Source organism: Emydura macquarii, unplaced genomic scaffold (genome assembly GCF_026122565.2).
Source record: "Emydura macquarii macquarii isolate MOO-44397 ecotype Brisbane River unplaced genomic scaffold, CSIRO-AGI_Emac_v2 contig_378, whole genome shotgun sequence".
In the NCBI taxonomy this organism is placed as follows: domain Eukaryota; kingdom Metazoa; phylum Chordata; order Testudines; family Chelidae; genus Emydura; species Emydura macquarii.
The window spans coordinates 240,930-259,578 of NW_027130515.1; the positions used below are offsets into that span (position 1 = coordinate 240,930).

An 18,649-nucleotide genomic window follows, 5' to 3' on the forward strand; every position below is an offset into this window, starting at 1 on the left:
GATACCTGTAGAAATTGAACGAGCACTCAAATTGGCAGCATCTAATGCAGCTTGAAGAGAGGTTTTAATAATAAGCTATGCCTTTCTTCACAAGTAGCTTTAAACTCATCTCTACCACTTTGAAAGGTAAAACTTATCCTTAAACTTTGATAGTCTATCCCCCTGCAGACAGTCATATTTAGATAGCATGGCTTGATAATTTGCTATCGTGGCCTGTAAAGATACTGAAGAGAAAAATTATTTAAAAAAAAAAAAAAAAAAAAAAAAAAAATCGGTCTCTCGAGTTCTCTCTCCTTAGACGTAGATTTCCCAGACTGTCTGATAGCGCCTGTTCCTTGGTGTCTGTGCTTTGTTATGGCAGGACAGCTTGTGTGCCCTAACAATCCCCAGAGTCTGCATTGGTGGTGGCTTTTTTGCTCCTGGTACGTTTAACCATGCCAGATCGGTCTGTGGGAGAGAGGCCAGACAAAAACAGACACCCTGGGCCTCCAGACTGGGGGTTAGGCACAGGTCTAACAACCCTGTAAAGTATGTTACAAAAACAGTGTCAGAAAATTCAACCATTACTGTGTGTGATGGCCTTCAGAAGTCAATGACCCGTATGACTGTCAGCGGTGAAAGCCAAAAGGAAACCACTGGCATGAAGACTAAAGTGCTCAACACAAAGGCAAAAACCAAACTTGTTTTTTAGAACATATGGACAACGTATGAAACAGGGAAGCTAGCTGACGTTACAGCAGAGATGAGACACTACAGATTACACACCCTGGGTGTCAGTGACAGCAGATGGATGGAATCAGGAAGATTAACAGCTGCATCGGGAGAAACCTTGCTGCATTCTGGATGGAATGATGAACATCACGAGGATGTTGCCATCATGGAGCGGTCCATGCTTGAGTGGAAGTCCATCAGCAGCAGACTTATGAGAGTCCGATTGAAAGGGAAACACTATAATATCACTCTGATTCAGTGTTATGCTCCAACAAATGTCAGTGATGAAGAAGAAAAGGACAAATTCTACCTTACACTACAAGAGAAGTTGGAGAGAGTACCATGCCATGACTTAACTATTGGCATGGGAGACCTGAATGCGGAGGTTGGTAAGGATAACACAAATAATGAAAGAGCAATGGGAAGCCATGGGTGTGGTACTATGAATGAAAATGGAAAGAGGCTTGTTGATTTCTGCAACATGAAAACCTAGTCTGATGGAACTCTATTTCAACTTTGTGAAATTCAAAAGCTGACATGGTGTTTTCCAAATGGCAGAGATAAGAACCAGATCAACCATATAATGATTAATGGTAAACGGTGACGCTCATTCACAGATGCGACAGTGAGAAGGAGAGCAGATATTGGTAGTGACCACCACCTTGTGACAGCCTCCATCGAGCTAAAACTGAGAAGCATGGGTCCATCAAACAAGAGATATAGATGTTATGACATTGATAAGCTAAAGTCATCTGAAATACAGAAAGTCTTTGTTCTGCAGTTAAAGAGCACGTTTCAGGTACTTGCAGATCTTGTTGAAGAGGGGAACCCAGATGAGGAGAACAACAACAAGTGGAAAAAGTAACAATTTATAAACAGAGTAGTGAAGTCTGTCTAGGCAACAGACAGAAGAAAAGACAGGAGTGGATTACACCCAGCACATGGAAAGCCATAGAAACCAGATGAGCCCTTGTGACAGGATGGATTTACCCCGCACTGAAGGAGTTAAGCCGACTATGAGCACCAGAAGTCCCTCGCCCCCAATTGTGCTGCCCTAGCATAAAAAGGAGCAGCCAGCCCATCTTATTTAAGGCTGACCACCAAGGAGGAAAGAGGAGGCTCCAAGCCAGGAGCCGTTTCAGCCCGATGGTGGAAGCCAGGAACCCGGGAGACCTCGCCAGAGACTGGCCACCCTTCATCGGCTGCCTGGAGCCAGACACCCAAGGAGACACCTTCGCCAAGAGGCTCCATGACCCAGGGGAGACGTGGGTGGCCGCTGAACAGAAAGGGGAACCCGGAAACCTGAGGGACGACCCCAGCAACGACCGGGTAGGAAGTAGCCCAGGGGGCTGGCACGGTGTAACCGAGAGAGGTACCAGTCAGCGTGTTTCAGGAGGATCCCCGCTGACTTGGTGTTGGGGTAGCCCTACACCATTAGGGCAAGGGCTGGGGCTCAGGAGTAGGGAGGGACTGAGCCCCCCTTCCCCAGGCACCCCCCCCAAAAGGGGGTGCCCTAAATGGATTGCCAGAACATGCTGCCCCGACCCGAAGGCGGCTATTGACTCTGGCCATCAGGCCATGTTACCCATCACGGGAGCCAATTGATAGGCTTTGGACCTGCAGGACTCAGGACCGAGGGGACAGTCTTATCAACATCACTCAGGGGGAGCACCCCATTCCACTCGTTACCCCCTTGAAATTCCCCACTGGTGGTGATGGGGAGGACTTAACCCGCGACAGCCCTAAAGAAAAAAAACGTTTGACACATCAAGTCTCAGAGGCTAAAAGGACAAACATGAGCAACATAGCAAGGCACATCGGGAGGTTAAATATCTTGTGCGAGTGGATAAACGACATTATATTGATAATCTGGCAACACAAACAGAGGATGCAGCTGTCCTTGGTGAACAAGGAACTATCTACAAAATGACGTGGCTTATTAGTGGTAAACGGCAGACACCATCAAACACAAACAAGGCCACTTGTTGACAACAGAAAAAGAACAGGAAATGTGTTGGATAGAGCATTTCAAAGAATTGCCGAACAGGGAGCCACCTGAAGAGGAAGCAAACATCTGGGAGGCAGAAGATGATCTTGATTTCAACACAGATACCCCAACAAAGGAAGAGATCATTCAAGCCAACAAATCTTTAAAAACTAGGAAAGCTCCTTGCAAGGATAAATTTAATGCAGAATTGTTCAAAGTTAATCCTGAGTTAGCAGCATCCATCCTAGCCCCTCTATTTACATCAGTTTGGGAAAAGGAAAAAGTGCCAAATGAGCAGACCAATGGGGTCATAGTGAAGATACCAAAGAAAGCACACCAGTTATTACAATCACTGAGAGCTGCTATTACACTTTTATCTGTGCCAAGTAAGATATTGTGTAAGATCACAGTCCAGCGTATATCAAAGGCAGTTGATAGCATTCTCAGAAAAGAGCAAACTGGTTTTTGGAAAGGGCATGGATGCACAGATCAGATCTTTACAAAATATAATAGAACGATGCTTAGAATGGCAATGACAACTTTACATAAATTTCAAAGACTGTGAGAAGGCTTTTGACAGCATTCACAGGATCAACCTATGGTGTATTCTTGGGGGTTTATGGAATCCCTCTTTGTATAGTTAACATCATTAAAAGCTTCTATTCCAACTTTACATGTAGTGTTGATCACAGTGAACTCAGTTTTGAAATCAAAACAGGAGCATGGCAGGGATGTGTTATGTCTGCAATCCTCTAACACTGCCACTGATTGGGTAAGGCAGCATACAACAGAAGACATGCCAAGAGGTATTCGATGGATACCCTTCTCATCCCTTGAAGACCTGGACTTCGCAGATGATCTTGCTCTCTTATCACATACCCATCACTATATACAAGAGAAAACAACTCAACTCAATATATTCAGCTAGAAAATTGGACTGAAAAAAAAAAAATCAATCAATCTCAATAAGACAGATATCACGACTTTTAATATTGATTCACCATCACCAGTACGGATAGATTATGTTCTCACGAATGTAGAAACACTCACATACTTGGGCAGTACCAGCAGCCAGGATGGTGGAACAAGTCATGATATTCAGAACAAAATGAATAAAAGCTAGGAACACCTTTAGGAGCTTAATTACAGTCTGGAAATCATCAAAATATCATAACTAAACTCAAGATTTATCGAGTTGTGTACTTTCAACACTACTTTATAGTGCAGAATGCTGGGGAATGGCAAAGTATGACATGTCCAAGCTATCTTCATTTCATACAACCTGCCTCAGAAAAATATTACGTATCTTTTGGGCCAGAACAATTTCAAATCAAGATCTAGTCATACAGTGTAGCTAAGAAAATATGAGCATCATTACCAGAAGGTGTTGGAAATGGATTGTCCATGTGTTTCTGATGGAAGTTGATTTAATCACCAGAAGAGCAATAAGATGGACACTGGAAAGCAAGCAAAAACGAGGGCACCCAAAAACAACACAGCAAAGAGCTGTGGAAGCTGAGCTGAAAAACCTGGGGCATAGCTGGGGAACCTTGAAAGACTTGCCAGAGACAGACAAAAGTGGAGGAGCTTCGTCACTACCCTAAACACCAGAGGCATAATGGGGCACTAGCTAACAAACTTGATAGCTCATTGACTGCAGCAACCACCAGTGACGATGGAGCCACCTGAGTATAAAAACACTCAAATCCTTTAGATGGCACCTGATGGCTATGATCAGCGTGTTTTGTAGCACCTGAAATTGAAGCAGGGGTAGCCCAGAAATCTTTTTCAGGATTTCTTCATTAATAGGTGATGTAAACTTGCTTTGTGATGGCAGCTATAGAATATCAAAAAGTCTACTTGCTTTTTCCTGAACAGCCTCCAAAGGAACTTTTAGTATTTTTGCCATATGCTTCAATAATTCCTGAAAGGTTTTTAAAATCAGCTGAAAGTGGTGTAAACCTGTGAAATGGTTTTATCAGGAAAGGAAGAAGAACCAAGTACAGGATCAGAAGGATTGTCCAGAATTGGCTGATATTTCACCATCACTTGAAATTTGTTGTTCCTCTGCATCTTGAACTTGATGAGGGAGAGTGATCAGAATTAAAAAAGTGTGCGTGCAGCAGATGACTCATGAATACATCCTTATATTGTGGTAGAACTTGTCCCTGAAATTACAGATATTGAGGCCAGGAGAACCAATAAGGCTATGGTTGTGGACAATATGAGAAAGGAAATTTTGTCAGTTTCAAAGGTGCTAAGGAGCACAGTGAGAATGAGCATCCTCAGACCTGTTAAGAGGCTCTTTTCCATATGCCTCCCTAGACTTATTTTCTTTCCATCCATGTGATTTCCTTTTTGGTGAAGGACTCCTGTCGGAGTCTGCAAAGAAGCACGAGTCTTTGGAGTAAGAAACCTCTAATGAAGAAGCCAGGACAGGAGAATGAATAATCTTAGTGGGATTCAAATCCTTAAATGCATTGATGTACTGGTTCAAAGAAATTTTCTTTAGAGTTATCCTTGCTTCTTTTTGATGAAGGGATCTGGTTGATAGAGATCAGGGAAACCTCCAGGAGTGGTTCTGAAGCAATACTGAGATCTGGTGAAGACAGAAAAACTTTTGGCGCTACAAATTTAGTTGTAAAAGGTCCCTGCAATAATGATGCTATAGAAGCCTCTCTGCTTTGAAGCTTCCTCTGCAGCTGAAACCACTGGTGTAAAGCAAACATTGCTCAAAGCTGCTGTTGCCAGCCAAGGGAAGCACCACAGAAGCCTATCCTGAGCACTCAAATGCTGAGGGGGGCAGTGCTGCTGAAAGCCAGTGCCAAAGAAAAGGAAGGCAGAATACTTTAGCTAAAAGGTCTCAAGGGAAAAGAGCTCAAAGAGGAGGCAGGTTTTATACCAGCACTGTGCTGCAATGCATCATATCAGGTCCTAGTCCCAGTGTTTCCCCTCTCCAGCAGTAACAGTTCCTTGAAGAGCTCCTTTTTACTCTGAGCACCATCAGTAACAGCTCTTTTGAGGAGATCCTCTGCACTCCCCTCAGCAGGCTCAGTCCAAGAAACTGACAGTCAGTCACTCAGTCCTTAGACATCAGGGGTCCTTGACCGCTCTGAGTCTTTTTAATTGTTCCTTAATTAGGGGTCACATTTCTAGTGACGAGCACTGGAGAGTAAGTTGTAAAAAAATGAAGCCTCTGTATCAGGTCTATGCTGTGAGTCCAGCTCTCGTAGACCTTTCCATAAGAAAAGGCTTCAGTTTGGACTGCCTCTCCTTTTGAGTGCACTTCTTGAAGGACTTACAAATTGTATACTTAGTGATATGTTCCTCACCCAAACAGTAAAGGCATCAGTCATGGGTGCCAATCAGAGGAATGATCCCTGCCATAAGAGGGACATGGCTTGAAGCCTGGAGATCTGGGCTCTGCCATTTTTTTAAAGTCTGCTAACAAGCTAATTAAAACAGTAACAAGTACACTAAATATAGACAACTGAACTCTCAAATTAATTCTGACTCAAAAAGATCACTATAGAGGTACATTATGATGTTCTGAATCGCTGCCTAAGGAAGGAACTAACAGCAGCTGAGGTTGCTTGTTGCTGTGCTTTTTGTGCCCTCAGCCGAGGGGAAAGCAGGATGCAAAGGCATGCAGGGTACATACGTAACCCAGATCTGGACACGGCTGTGGATACTCCTGTGCTGGAACACATGGACACCATAAGAGAGTTACTCAAAGAAAACATGACTTTTCTGTGTCTATCATCTATCCAAATTCCACAGTTAGATGGAAGGATGCTGGGCTGGGGTGCCTGCCCTTGCCCTGAATCAGTAGGTTTGGGAACAGCTGAATATGGCTGAGAACATCTGAAGAATGCAGGGGGGTGTCTAATTCCTTTTTTTTTTTTTGGAGGGGGGGGTGAGGCAGGGGCAAAGGGAGCCCCCATGCACACCACATCCCTGTTTTCCACCAGGAAAGCAGGGTCAGAACTCTACAGGGCACAAGATCAGTTTGTCCAGGCTGTGGTTGTTTGCCATGTAGACTGTCTGTAATCATGCGAGTAGACATCGAAAACTAAGTCTTCCAACGGGTGTCACATAAGTACACATGGCCATGTGATCTTGGAAAGTGAAACATGCTTGAATCATTGTCTGCAAGCTCTGCCAAAACTGAGTGATGAGGTCCTTCATAGCCTGGACTCTGTCCTGAGATAGGTATGCTTTGGCTCTGATTAAATATAGGGTTGTTCCAACAAAGTCTATAGTCTGTATGACAGCTCAGATGTAATTTTCTATATTTACTTGGGAGCCCTAAAGGAGTTTAGGAGTCTAAATAGGGAAAGGGATGTTCTCCATACTTCCTGATAGGAATCTTCGAGGTGAATGGAGAGCTTCACACAGACATTCCACAGTCAGTCAGCCTCCTAACACAAGGTGGAGGAGCATGCTTCTCTTTGTTTGTTGATGTACAACAAAGCTGCCATGTTATCTGTAAGCACTCGTACTACTTTGCCCATGATCTGGGGAAGGAACACTTGACAAGCGAAGCGGGCCAATCTAAGCTCTGACTTTTCTGTGAAGGGATACCTCTTCCTGGGACCACAGGCCCTAAAGAGGGACGGGAATAAGGGGTAGGATGAAGGGGTGGAAAAACAAAAGGATGTAATAGTCCACTCAGCACCCAGCAGTCTGACAGGATGAGGGACCATGTCAGGCTGAAGTAGGAGAGTCAGTCAGAAAACAAAAGGAAGTCAATATCCAATGCAGGAACTGGTATAGCTCCCTCGAGCACACCTTCAAAAGTTCTGTTTGGGGCCTCCTGAGTATCTGTGTGACCCTGGTAGTAAGGCTGAGGTGGATGGGGCAGTTGCCAACACCTGTACTCATGTTCCTTTTCTTAACAGGTCCTGCTGCAGCAGTGGAGCTGAGAAGCAGGCCAGCTGCTGGGGCCTGATATACTTCCTCAAAGGAACTGAAGAGTAGAGGCCCAGGGATCTGAAGGTAGCCCTGTAATCCTTCAGACCATAGGGCTGTGTGTCCATTTGCTCCGAAAAACAAAAATTAAAAAAAAAAGTTTAAAAAACGTTACTCTCAAATGGGAGGTCTTGGATCAACTGTTGAACCTCTAGTGGGAGCCCCAAGGATTAAAACCATGAGCATCGCCTCATAACCACTGCAGAATCCATCATTCTGGCTAACATGTTGGCCACATCCAGGGCCACTTGGAGTGAGGCTCTGGCTATATTCTTCCTTTCCTCTAACAGGATGGAAAGCTCTTGCCAGGAGTCCTGAGGCAGCAAGTCTTTAAACTTTGCCATAGAGTTCCACATATTGTAATCATACCCCCCAAGCAGGGCTTGTTGGTTGGAAATACAAAGCTGTAACCTGCCTGTTGAATACATTTTTCTGCCAAACAGGTCTACCTTTTTTAAGTCCTTCTGCTTGGGGATAGCACATGCTTGGCCCTCTCTTGGCCGCTGTGACCACAAAAGGACCCAGGAGGAGGGTAAGTATTCATACCTTTGGCTAGGACATAACATTTCTTCTCTTCTCTTTGAAGTGGGAGGAGATAAGATGGTGTCTACAACAGGGACCCATAATGGCCTTGCTGATGGGTAGAGCCACCTTGGGTAGGGCTGCTGCTACCAAAAGGTCAATGAGCCTATCTGATGACTCTTTGAGCACCTCGACCTCCAGCCCTGGGATAGCAGATACCCTTTTTAGAAGCTCCTCATGGGCTCTAAAGTCAGCTTGTGGCAGTGAGCCACTCGGTCCCAAGATAGCTTCATCGGGGAGGGGGGCAGGCAGGAGTAAGAGGCCTGAACTGGAGGGAGGGGGGGCTTCCTTTTCTTCTTCTGCCCCATTTACACCCGCCAGTCCCATGTCTTGCATGTCAGTACCAGGCTCGGTACCGGAGTCAGGTGCCAAATGGAGTGATGCAAGGGTCCTCCTCTCGGATGCAACCAAGTAGGACTGTTGAGACAGCGGTCCCAGTACTGTGGTAAAAGCCCCACGGATTCCTGAATGGCCCTTGGACTTGCATCAGCCACTGTCCTCCAGCCAGGTGCCGGGGGCGACTTGACCCAGGATCTGGTGGGCTACAGGATGGGTAGCAGTGGCAGCTCTTAGGTGGGGTGTAGGGCTCCACTCCCATAAAGAGGCCTCTTGAGGTGACCACAGGGGAGCAGTACCCCTTGCTTCTGCCGATCAGTGCCAAGGATCCGAGCACTGGTGCCAGATTGGGGAAGACCTCATCAGTGATAGGAGGACTAGCTTGCCTCCGGCCTTCCTCTGTAGCATGGGTCACTTGCTGGTGGATTCTCTGTACCTTAAAGTCTTTAAAACTGTGATTTGAGGACTTTAATAACTCAGTCATGGGTTAGAGATTTATTACAGGAGTGGGTGGGTGAGGTTCTGCGGCCTGCATTGTGCAGGAGGTCAGATTAGATGATCATATTGGTCCCTTCTGACCTTAGAATCTATGAATACCGAGAGCCCCAGAGCCAGGAAAGAGCTTGGGGCTCCATGCTCTCCTCTGGTCATCACAGAGCCGGTGGTTGTCCCATCAGGAACGGCGGTACTGGGAGTGACAGTAAGTCCCTGGCTGTTCTAAAGGCCTCTGGGGTGGAAGGCACCACTAATTCTGCAGGCACTGTGATGACTCTCTGGCGTTGGCAGGAGGTACCACACAGGATTCAATTACTCCTGCAAGCGGGACGGAATGGACAGTGCCACTAAGGTACTGGGGTGAAGGAATGGCCCGACGTGGATCGCATTCCACTGCACTCCACGTTTGTCCTGTCTCAGTACCAGAGAGCATCCCCAGTTGGACTGCTGCTTCTTAGGTCTCTTCGTTGGCATCAGGGATGGAGAACAATGGCAAGACATATGTAGTGCTGGAGGGGCATTCTGCACTGAAGCAGAGGTGCTTGGTGCCAAATCTGATTGGCTGGGCTCCAACACCAGTCTAAGTGTGACTTCCATTAGGACAGCCCTCCGCCTAGCGTTCCTGTCTTTCTTCGTATGAGGCTTAAAGTTCCAACAGATTTGATAGTGCTCTCGTATATGAGCCTCTCCTAGACTCTTCAGACAATTGGAGTGTGAGACGTTCACCAGCATAGGCTTGCCACAGGAGGCACAAGGTTTGAAGCCCAGGGACTGGGGCATGCCTGACCCCCAAGAGGAAAGGAGCCCTTCTACACTAAGAGAGGGTGACTAACTATCTACACCAGGGGTGGGGAACCTCCGGCCTGCGAAAGAATTTGATCCGGCCCGCGTCGGGCTTCGTAAGGCCCACGAAAACATTCGCTCTGGCCTTTGCGGTGGCGTTCCGTGTGGGCGGGAAGTGCGCGCTGCTGAAACCCTGCCACCGTCTGCCCATTTTCGGCGGCGGGGGGAGTTCGGAGGCGGTTACTGGCCCACGGAACCCCGCGACCGCCGTAAAACTGCGCCGCCGAAAAGGCGGAAACGGCGGCGGCATTTCGGCGGCGGACACCGCCCCACACGGAACTGTGCCGCCGCCGAATTCGTCCCCTGCCGCCGAATCCCCCCCCGCCGCCAGGACCACCATCAGGCCCTTGACAGCAAAAAGGTTCCCCACCCCTGATCTACACTAATACTATTTACATTACTAAGACTAATAAACTAAGCTGAAGAGAAAACCACTGAATAATTCCTTGCTGAAGCAAGAGGAGTTGTTCCAGTGACCATCATAGATGTTAAAAAGGTACTTGAGAGCGTGTGGGTCCAGCAGCGCCCTTTATACCAGCACATAAGCATGCAGCACCAGAGGACACTAGAGCCGGCCTGACAGATACGACTGAGGGAAAAATCTCCAGTGACTGTGTACGTGGCATGAGCACACCTAACATGGAATGGACATGAGCAAGCAAAAAACTATCCAAAATGACTCCAAGATCTCTTTCTTGAGAGGTAACACTTAATGTAGACCCCATAAGTTTTGTATATATAGCTGGGATTATGTTCTTCCAATGTACATTACTTTGCATTTACCAGCATTGAATTTCATCTGCCATGTTGTTGTCCTGTCACCCCAGTTTTGTGAGATCCCTTGTAACTCTTCACAGTCAGCTTTGGACTTAACCATCCTGAGTGATTTTGTATCATCTGCAAACTTTGCCCCCTCACTGTTTATCCTTTTTTCCAGACCATTTATGAATATATTGAACAGCACTGGTCCTAGTACAGGTCTTTGGGGGACAGAATTATTTACTTCTCTCCTTTCTGAATGATGATATAGCTGAGGTTAGTCCTGCTTTGAGCAGGGGTTGGACTAGATGACCTCCTGAGGTCCCTTCCAACTCTAATATTCTATGATTCTAAAACTGACCATTTACCCCGACCCTTTGTTTCCGGTCTTTTAACCAGATACTGATCCAAGAAGGACCTTCCTGCTTATCCCATGATTGCTTACTTTACTTAAAAGCCTTTGGTGAGGGACCTTGTCAAAGTGTTTTTGAAAGTCCAAGTACAAGGACTGGATCACCCTTGCCCATGTGTTTGTGGACCCCGCTCCCCCCCAAAAAAATTATAATAAATTGGTACAACATGATTTCTTTTACAAAAGCCATGTTGATTTTTCCCCAACAAATCATGTTAATCTGGGTTTCAGATAGTTCTGTTGGCTTACCAGCTTGATATCGCCAAGATAACCTCTGGAACCTTTTTTAAAAATTGGTGTTACATTAGCTATCCACCTGTGTTCTGGTACAGAGGCTGATTTAAGCAATAGGTTACATACAACAGTTAGTAGTTCTGTGATTTCGTATCTGAGTTCTTCAGAACTCTTGGGTGAATACTATCTGGTCCTGGTGATTTATTACGGTTTCATTTACCAATTTGTTTCAAAATCTCCTCTATTGACATCTCAATCTGGGACTGTTCCTCAGATTTGTCACCTGAAAAGAATGGCTCACATGTGGGAATCTCACTCACATCCTCTGCAGCAAAGACCAATGCAAAGAATTAATTTGGCTCCCCTGCAATGGCTTGTCTTCCTGGAGTGCGCCGATAGCACCTCAATCATCCAGTAGCCCCACTGATGGTGTGGCAGGCTTCCTGCTTCTGACATACTTAAAAAAAAAAAATTTTGCTGTTCGTTTGTTGTATATCCCTGGCCTCCCTGCACTGCACCAAACATTGTCACTGAATTCATTTGCTCCTCCAACATGCCTATTCCCAATCATCCCTGCTTACCACCCTCTCTTCCATGCTCCACACACAGCCGCAATTTCTCCCACATCAAGCACTCCAGCTGCCCAGACTGTTTCTAGGCTTCTTAGATAAGCAAAAACAAAAAACGAGAATAATCCCTTCATCTACAGCCAAATGTCAGTTTCATTTGCCAGATGTTTAACTTGGTGAATTTGCCTATATATGATGTTATAAAATAATTTTAAAATGTTAAAAAAGTTGCCCTGTATCAGAGATAACTAAACCAATAAGTCAATTGCAAATTAAGACTCAGATTAAATTAGTGAGTTATAGAGGCTTTGCACTACTGTGGTTTCTTGTTCATGTATGAAATCCAATTATTAAAAAAAGAAAATTCCCTGACAAAATTTAACCTAGGGAGAGACAGGCTAACAAGTTCTAAGAGTTAGAAACTATCTATACCAGATGCTAAATGGTATTTCAAAATGATGTTAGTTAACAGGTATTAATAAGATTAAAATAACGCCCTCTCCACCCCCTTTCCAGTCTAGACATTGGATCCGGCAGTGCTTAAACATCCAACTGCTGCAGAAAGCACTGAAGGTCACAAGTTAGGAGTGCCCTGTTAGTTGTTCTGAAGAACATTAACATCTCGTCTCAAAAGCTCTCCTGAGGAACATAAGCCACACAAGCTAGGTATACTTGGAGTGGTGGGGGGTGAGGGCTAATATTTATAGACTCCGCAAGAATCTCAGCGAGAGACTATGGCCACATCTACATGATGGGCACTACGGTGGAAGAGCTACAGCGTTGCAGGTATGCCACTGTAGCACTTCAGTGAAGACATTTCCAATGTCGACAGCGTTAACTCAACAGAAGGACACTTCCGTCAACCTAGATGCCATCTCTCAGGGAGGAGATTACTTATACCAAGGGGAGAACCCCTCCCTACAGTGGCCTAAGACATTTAAAAAATTAGACCATTTCAGAAAAAAAAAAGTGAAAAAGCCAGAGGTTATCAAATCAAAGATCACAAACTTCTTATCCAAATCCCCTCTGCACCTTTCCCACCTCCCACATTTTTTTTCTGGTTAAGGGCTTCTAGAAATTTCAAGCAGCTTAGTTTTGTCAATGTTAAGAGGCAGCTTCACAACAAAAAAGATGTATAGCAAAGCTAGCCACAACCTCAGCTATGAAGTGACTTCCTTACATAGTGTCACTGTTCTGGCCAAATACTCACCAGTGCAGGCCACTGTGCAAGTGAGACTTGAGTTTCCTGAAGTGGAACTGGATCGCTTCGAGGAGCCCATACCAGTGATCCTTCCAGCAGCAACACTATGACCTCTTCAGCATGAACTTTCACCCAGGCATGTTGCTTCCAGTTGCAGCCATCAAACTCCACAAAGATCTGCAAGAAATTAAAAAAACAAATTTAATATGTTTCAGACAGTGGATAGAAATCCCACAAACCTACATGGACAAAGATTTCAATTTTAGTCAGGAAAATTAGTATCACTTGAGAACACACACTTCATAGCAATATTAGATCATCACGTCTGCACACAGCTACCACACACATTTCCAAAGAGACAAATCAAAGAAGTTCATGGTGACTACAGAAAACTGGAAAGAGTTCATTTCCTTCCCCCCACCCAAACCGCACCAATTTCAGGCACTGCTATTCCATTCTCTGAATCACTGGGGCCCAAACTTTTTCAGTCATGCCCCTCCCCTTACTGAGTCTGCACCCACGCAGGAGCCACGACTGAGAGTGGGACCGCAGCTGTGGTTGGGAGCCAGGCTGCAGCCAGAGCAGGAACCAGGAGCGAACCTGAGGTCAGAGCAGGGCTGGGTGGTGCTCCCTCCTCAGCCCCTCCATGGAGGCTGACCTGGGCCCCATGTACCTAAATGTTCTTCTGTACCCCCTCGGGGAGCACGTCCCAAAGTTTGGGGACCACTACTCTAAACCATGGGCACACGCTTCTGTCAGTGTCTGGGATTATCCAGATTTACCTACTCATTAGAAATTCTGTAATGTATTATGTCTCCCCTCAAATACGATTGCAGTGTACTTTAACAAATTAAAGCTCAACCTCTCACGTAGCATCCGTTTTTTAGCCAGGTAAATGGAAGTACAGAGACACTGATGTGACCAGTCTGAAGCTACGCGATAAGTGGTGAAGACAGGAATAGAATCCAGGAGTCTCAGTTCCTAATCTAACCACTAAAAGGACAGTGCCTCCTCAAAAATCAAACACTAATGCTGCTGCATTCCAACCTTTGGGTATGTCTACACTATAGGGACTATACCAGCATAGCTCAGGCACCGTAGTTACGCCACCATACCCATAGTGTAGACACAGCCTATGTCAATGGAAGGGATTTTGCCATCTGTGTAGTAACACTGCCACCCCAAGTGAGGTCAATGGAAGAACACTTAATAGCATTTATGCTGAGGGTTAACTTGGCATAGCTACATCATTCAGGACTGTGTATTTTTCACACGTGAGTGACGCAGCTGTGTTAATCTAACTTTTAAATGTAGACTAGGTCTTTCTCTACATAACTCAAGTTCCTCACATACGAGCTATGATATAGCTTTGTAACAGATCACACCAAGACAGACAAGAAATTCCAGTGTGTGCAAAACACCAGTGGTGTGTTGCATATTACAATCAAGACTTACTAATTAACAAAAGATCACTGAGGGCCAACAGTGAAGGACAGAAATTGGAGCCCACACAGGCATCCCCACCTCACACCAAAAGCTCCTGAGCTCAATAGGAGAAATAATATTTGTGGTGCTCCCCTGAAGAATTCCTAGACTCCCTTAGCACCTAAAAGTTCCATACCACTACAGTTCTAAGTTAGCTATGCATATATAGGCAGCCCTTTTATTCAGAACACAGGTTATTAGTTACAGTGCTATGTGCACGTAAGCTACCTCTCTCAATTCAACCTACCATCAAAGCCAATTTCCACCAGAATACTGAATGGCACTTCTACTCTACAAGGATTTGCACCCTGACAAATTTCTACTTCCGTCACTTTAGAAGTAGAGCTGTTAAAAAAGGCTGCCAAAATAACTTTTCCCATTATACATTTATCTCCCCCTCAATTAGACAGCTGAACTTTTTGTAAATCTTTAAAAAAAAATCATTTCTCTGGTGGAGATCAAGTCTGGAAAATTCTAGCTCAGAAGATGAGAATTTTCAAGAAGTTATGAGCAACTGAAAGGGTGGAGGGCACAATTGCTATTTTTATCACTTCTTCAGTGTTGTCCTCCATCTTTGGATATTTAATTTAAACACGTGCACAGCCTGTACAGTTTTTGCATGTAATTATAGAGAACTACACAATTTTTGGTTCTGAACCAGTATTAAACAGATTATTTTTCTCATTAAAATCTGCTAGCCAGCTTTTCAAAGGCCAAGCAACACCAGGAAGGGGTGGCAGAGGTGGCTCCAAACAGTGGAGCACAATGAAGAGGAAGCTAACCAGCCTGAGGCCAACAGGCTGTGCTCTCAAGAGTCCACCTTCAAAGTTATTTTGTCCCAAATGGCTGGCATTGAGTATACACGAGACAGAGAATGACTTGCAAAGACTGCCTGAAATATTTTTGTGGGTTGGTTGTTGTGTGTGGATATCACAATGATACACATACTAATAACTGTATTTTCAGACAGTTTGCATAGTGATGTATAATGCAGATTCATACGGAGGCTGTTCAAGATAGCAAGAGCTGCAAAGAAGGAAGCGGATGCCAATAACATGGAGACTGTGCAAAGGGAGAGAAGAGTTTCTTGCAAGGCAAGCAGAAAAGGGAAGTAGAGACAAAGCCAAGAAGGTTTGAGAACAAGCATAATATGGTTGCTCTTTGTATGTGTGAAGTGGAAGGCAGCAACATACCAGACATGTTGGAATGTCAAGAAGCCAGGGTGAGGATATTGCAATAATTGAGAAGTTCCTGTTTTTTTACATGCCTTAATTTGAAAATTGATTTAATCTGGACTCTTGACTTGTTCAAATACTTATTTTCAAAAAATGTTTTCAGAGGTTTTTAGAGACAATTAGATCTCTTGTTTTCATCCTGAGGCTGAAGGAGAAAAATATTAAATAATATGCTAAGGCCTTGACTACATTAGCCTTTATTCTCCCAAAGTTTCTCACCCTTTCAACCCATTCATGGGATTACTAGTCTAGACAAGGAGAAGTGGCATTTTACACTTTAACTCTGCTCAGAGCAGATGTAAGAACACAAATGGTGTCCTGTTTATACTACCTGATCACTGCTGTGGGAAATTTTGAGGAAAAGAGACTACTGTACCAAGTCCTTTACAAACTACAGAAATCCCACTGCTGCTGCTTGGGGAGAGACAAGCAGAGACTTGCTCAAGTTCCTGAACTCACCACCCTACGGAATAAGTCTCCATTCGACTCTATCAAGGTATATGGGGTACACAACTTTTGCAGTGTAGAGACAGCCTGATGGACAAACCTGTGTAACCATTTTATTTATTGCAAAAACAACAAGGAACACTAAAGAGCCAATAAAGAACTAAAACTGAGCTTGTGCCCCTTTTTTGCATCGTTATGATGAATGAAGACAACTTGGAAGGTCTATGTAGGAGACAAGTTCTTTTTCAGCTGGTAACTTAAATTAGCATTCAGATCTCTCATACCATGGAAGACCATGGTCTTGTCTAAAATAGGTTCCTCAATCCCTCCGTTTCACACACACACAGAATTTACAACCACTTGCTCAGCTCCACCCATAGCAGCAATGGGAGGAGCACACATGTGAACAAGACACCAAGCAGATACACATGGTGGTAAAGATCACTGGTGGCCTACTGGTGCTCTCAAAAAGATCTAACGTAAAGGCAACCTAAAGGTAAAACAAGCAGAAAACCTTTACATTTCAAGTCCTTATATAAAACACAAAAGTGCAAAAATATTCAATTTTAGGAATGTCATTTTTATCACCTTAATTATATAACGGTCTAAAATGTTACCTATTGAAATGAAGGATAATCCAGTGGTTAGAGGCTAGCCAGAGATACCCCACCCTCCACTCCTGTTCAATTTCCCACCCTAACTGGGCTCCTGTACAGCCTTGATCAAGTCTATTAGGGTATGTCTATGCTAGCAACTGTAAATGTGTCAATGTACAGTTTGGTGCCATAAACCCCCTATTGTCCACACTGAAACCCCTGAAGCATGTTTCCAGAGGCGAGTAGAGAATGAGCAGCTCTAAGCACCAGAGGGGTGTCAGTAAGTGAACACCTAAGGCTGCAGAACACCCCCATAACCATGCCAGTTTGTAGTGTGGACTGGGTTACGGGGCCTTCAGTAGGCCTCGATTTTCAGCAGTCCTCCACTCCCTTTGCCACAATGCACTGAAATCTTTTCTTCCTGACCCTTACTCATTCTATAAAGGTACCTGTCCCCAATATGCTGCCAGAGTAGCGTGTTGCTCTGTACAAGTTAGCTTTGAAAATACATTTTTGCAGGTTCTGTTAGCAGTGTTCGGAAAGCCTTGAAAGAATGTGGCTTAATTAGAAAAACTGAACCTGAAAGGTAACTGATAAGATAGGGGGAAAAGTCCTCGAAAAAAGTCATTAAATTATAGAAGATGGTTACAAACTGGTTAAAAGTTGTTCTGTAATGAAACTTTAACATACCAGTGTTATCTTATAGAAAGGGGTGCAATCATAAATGGTCTACTTCACGCCTAAGAAAAAGGCAAGGACATCACTTGTTAAGAAGTACAAAAAGGTGAGTTCTTAAAGAGTTCATTACTAGTGTCTGCCTGTCCAAGTTGGAGCCAGCCAACATGGATTTCAGCATCTTGGGCCTAGTCCTTTTGTAAGTATCTGATTGTTGCTTAACTGTACATTGTTATGGGTGTGATGATTACTTAGACAGTTAATGCACTTTTAAAGCAACTGTATAAACAGCATTTGTCCTTTGAAATCAATAAAGGAATTTAGTTAAATTGATGTCTGGAGCTATCCTGCATAAACAATATCAACAAACTTCCAGCATTCAGAGACTACCTCAGAACAACTTCCTATTATACTTTTTCACAGTAATACCAACATACCATGAAGGAAGTGCCAAAAGCAGCCTCTTGATCCACCAATACCTAGGCACTCATCAATCTCAGGGTAGAATATCCTTTACTCCACAATTTCAGATCGGATCAGTTGGAATATTCATCTTTACAGTGAGATTTCAGAGATGCTGGCACAGGCAGACATCCACCGGAAAGCAAAGCAGTGCAGGGAAAGAATGAAGCACCCGAAGTTCCTGTACGGGAGGGTCAGATACTCCAGCCTTTCAGTCAGGCCAGGGACATCACTATTTATTAGGAACTTTACTGGGTGCTGTCCAGCATCCCCAGTATTGAGGCTGAAGTGCCTCACAGCATCCTCGTAAACCCAGCCAGCCTCATTGTGCAGAGGAGAGGGAGGGCAAGGAGGTAGAAGGGATCGTGGAGTTGCCCTCCCCAACTCTGACCCTCCCAAGACAAATAGGGTGAGGAGGTGATTCTCCTCTGATACCCGGTAGACCCTGTTACTGGAGCCGCAAAGAACAACTCTGAGGGGTGAATGGCACCGCAGCAGGAACCAGAACCCCAGTTGGTAAGTCAAAGTACACTAATCTTCCCCATCAATATATCCTCTTGTTGTGCTGCTAAATTCCCAATTCAAACATGGAGGGTATTTGAACCAATTTAAACCATCTTTGCTACCCTGTTCTATATGGCATGCATCT

General features: G+C 44.6%; 1 protein-coding gene across 3 annotated transcripts in view; it reads right to left on the reverse strand.

The window, feature by feature from the left end:
* The window catches only part of KDM3B (lysine demethylase 3B), a 94,243-nt gene that overhangs the window by 71,378 nt on the left and 4,216 nt on the right, over positions 1-18,649 (reverse strand). For all 3 annotated transcript variants that reach the window (XM_067534754.1, XM_067534746.1, XM_067534737.1), the window contains exon 2: positions 13,110-13,277. In XM_067534754.1, coding sequence (XP_067390855.1) covers positions 13,110-13,277 — 168 coding nt within the window. The remainder of the gene's footprint in view (positions 1-13,109; positions 13,278-18,649) is intronic.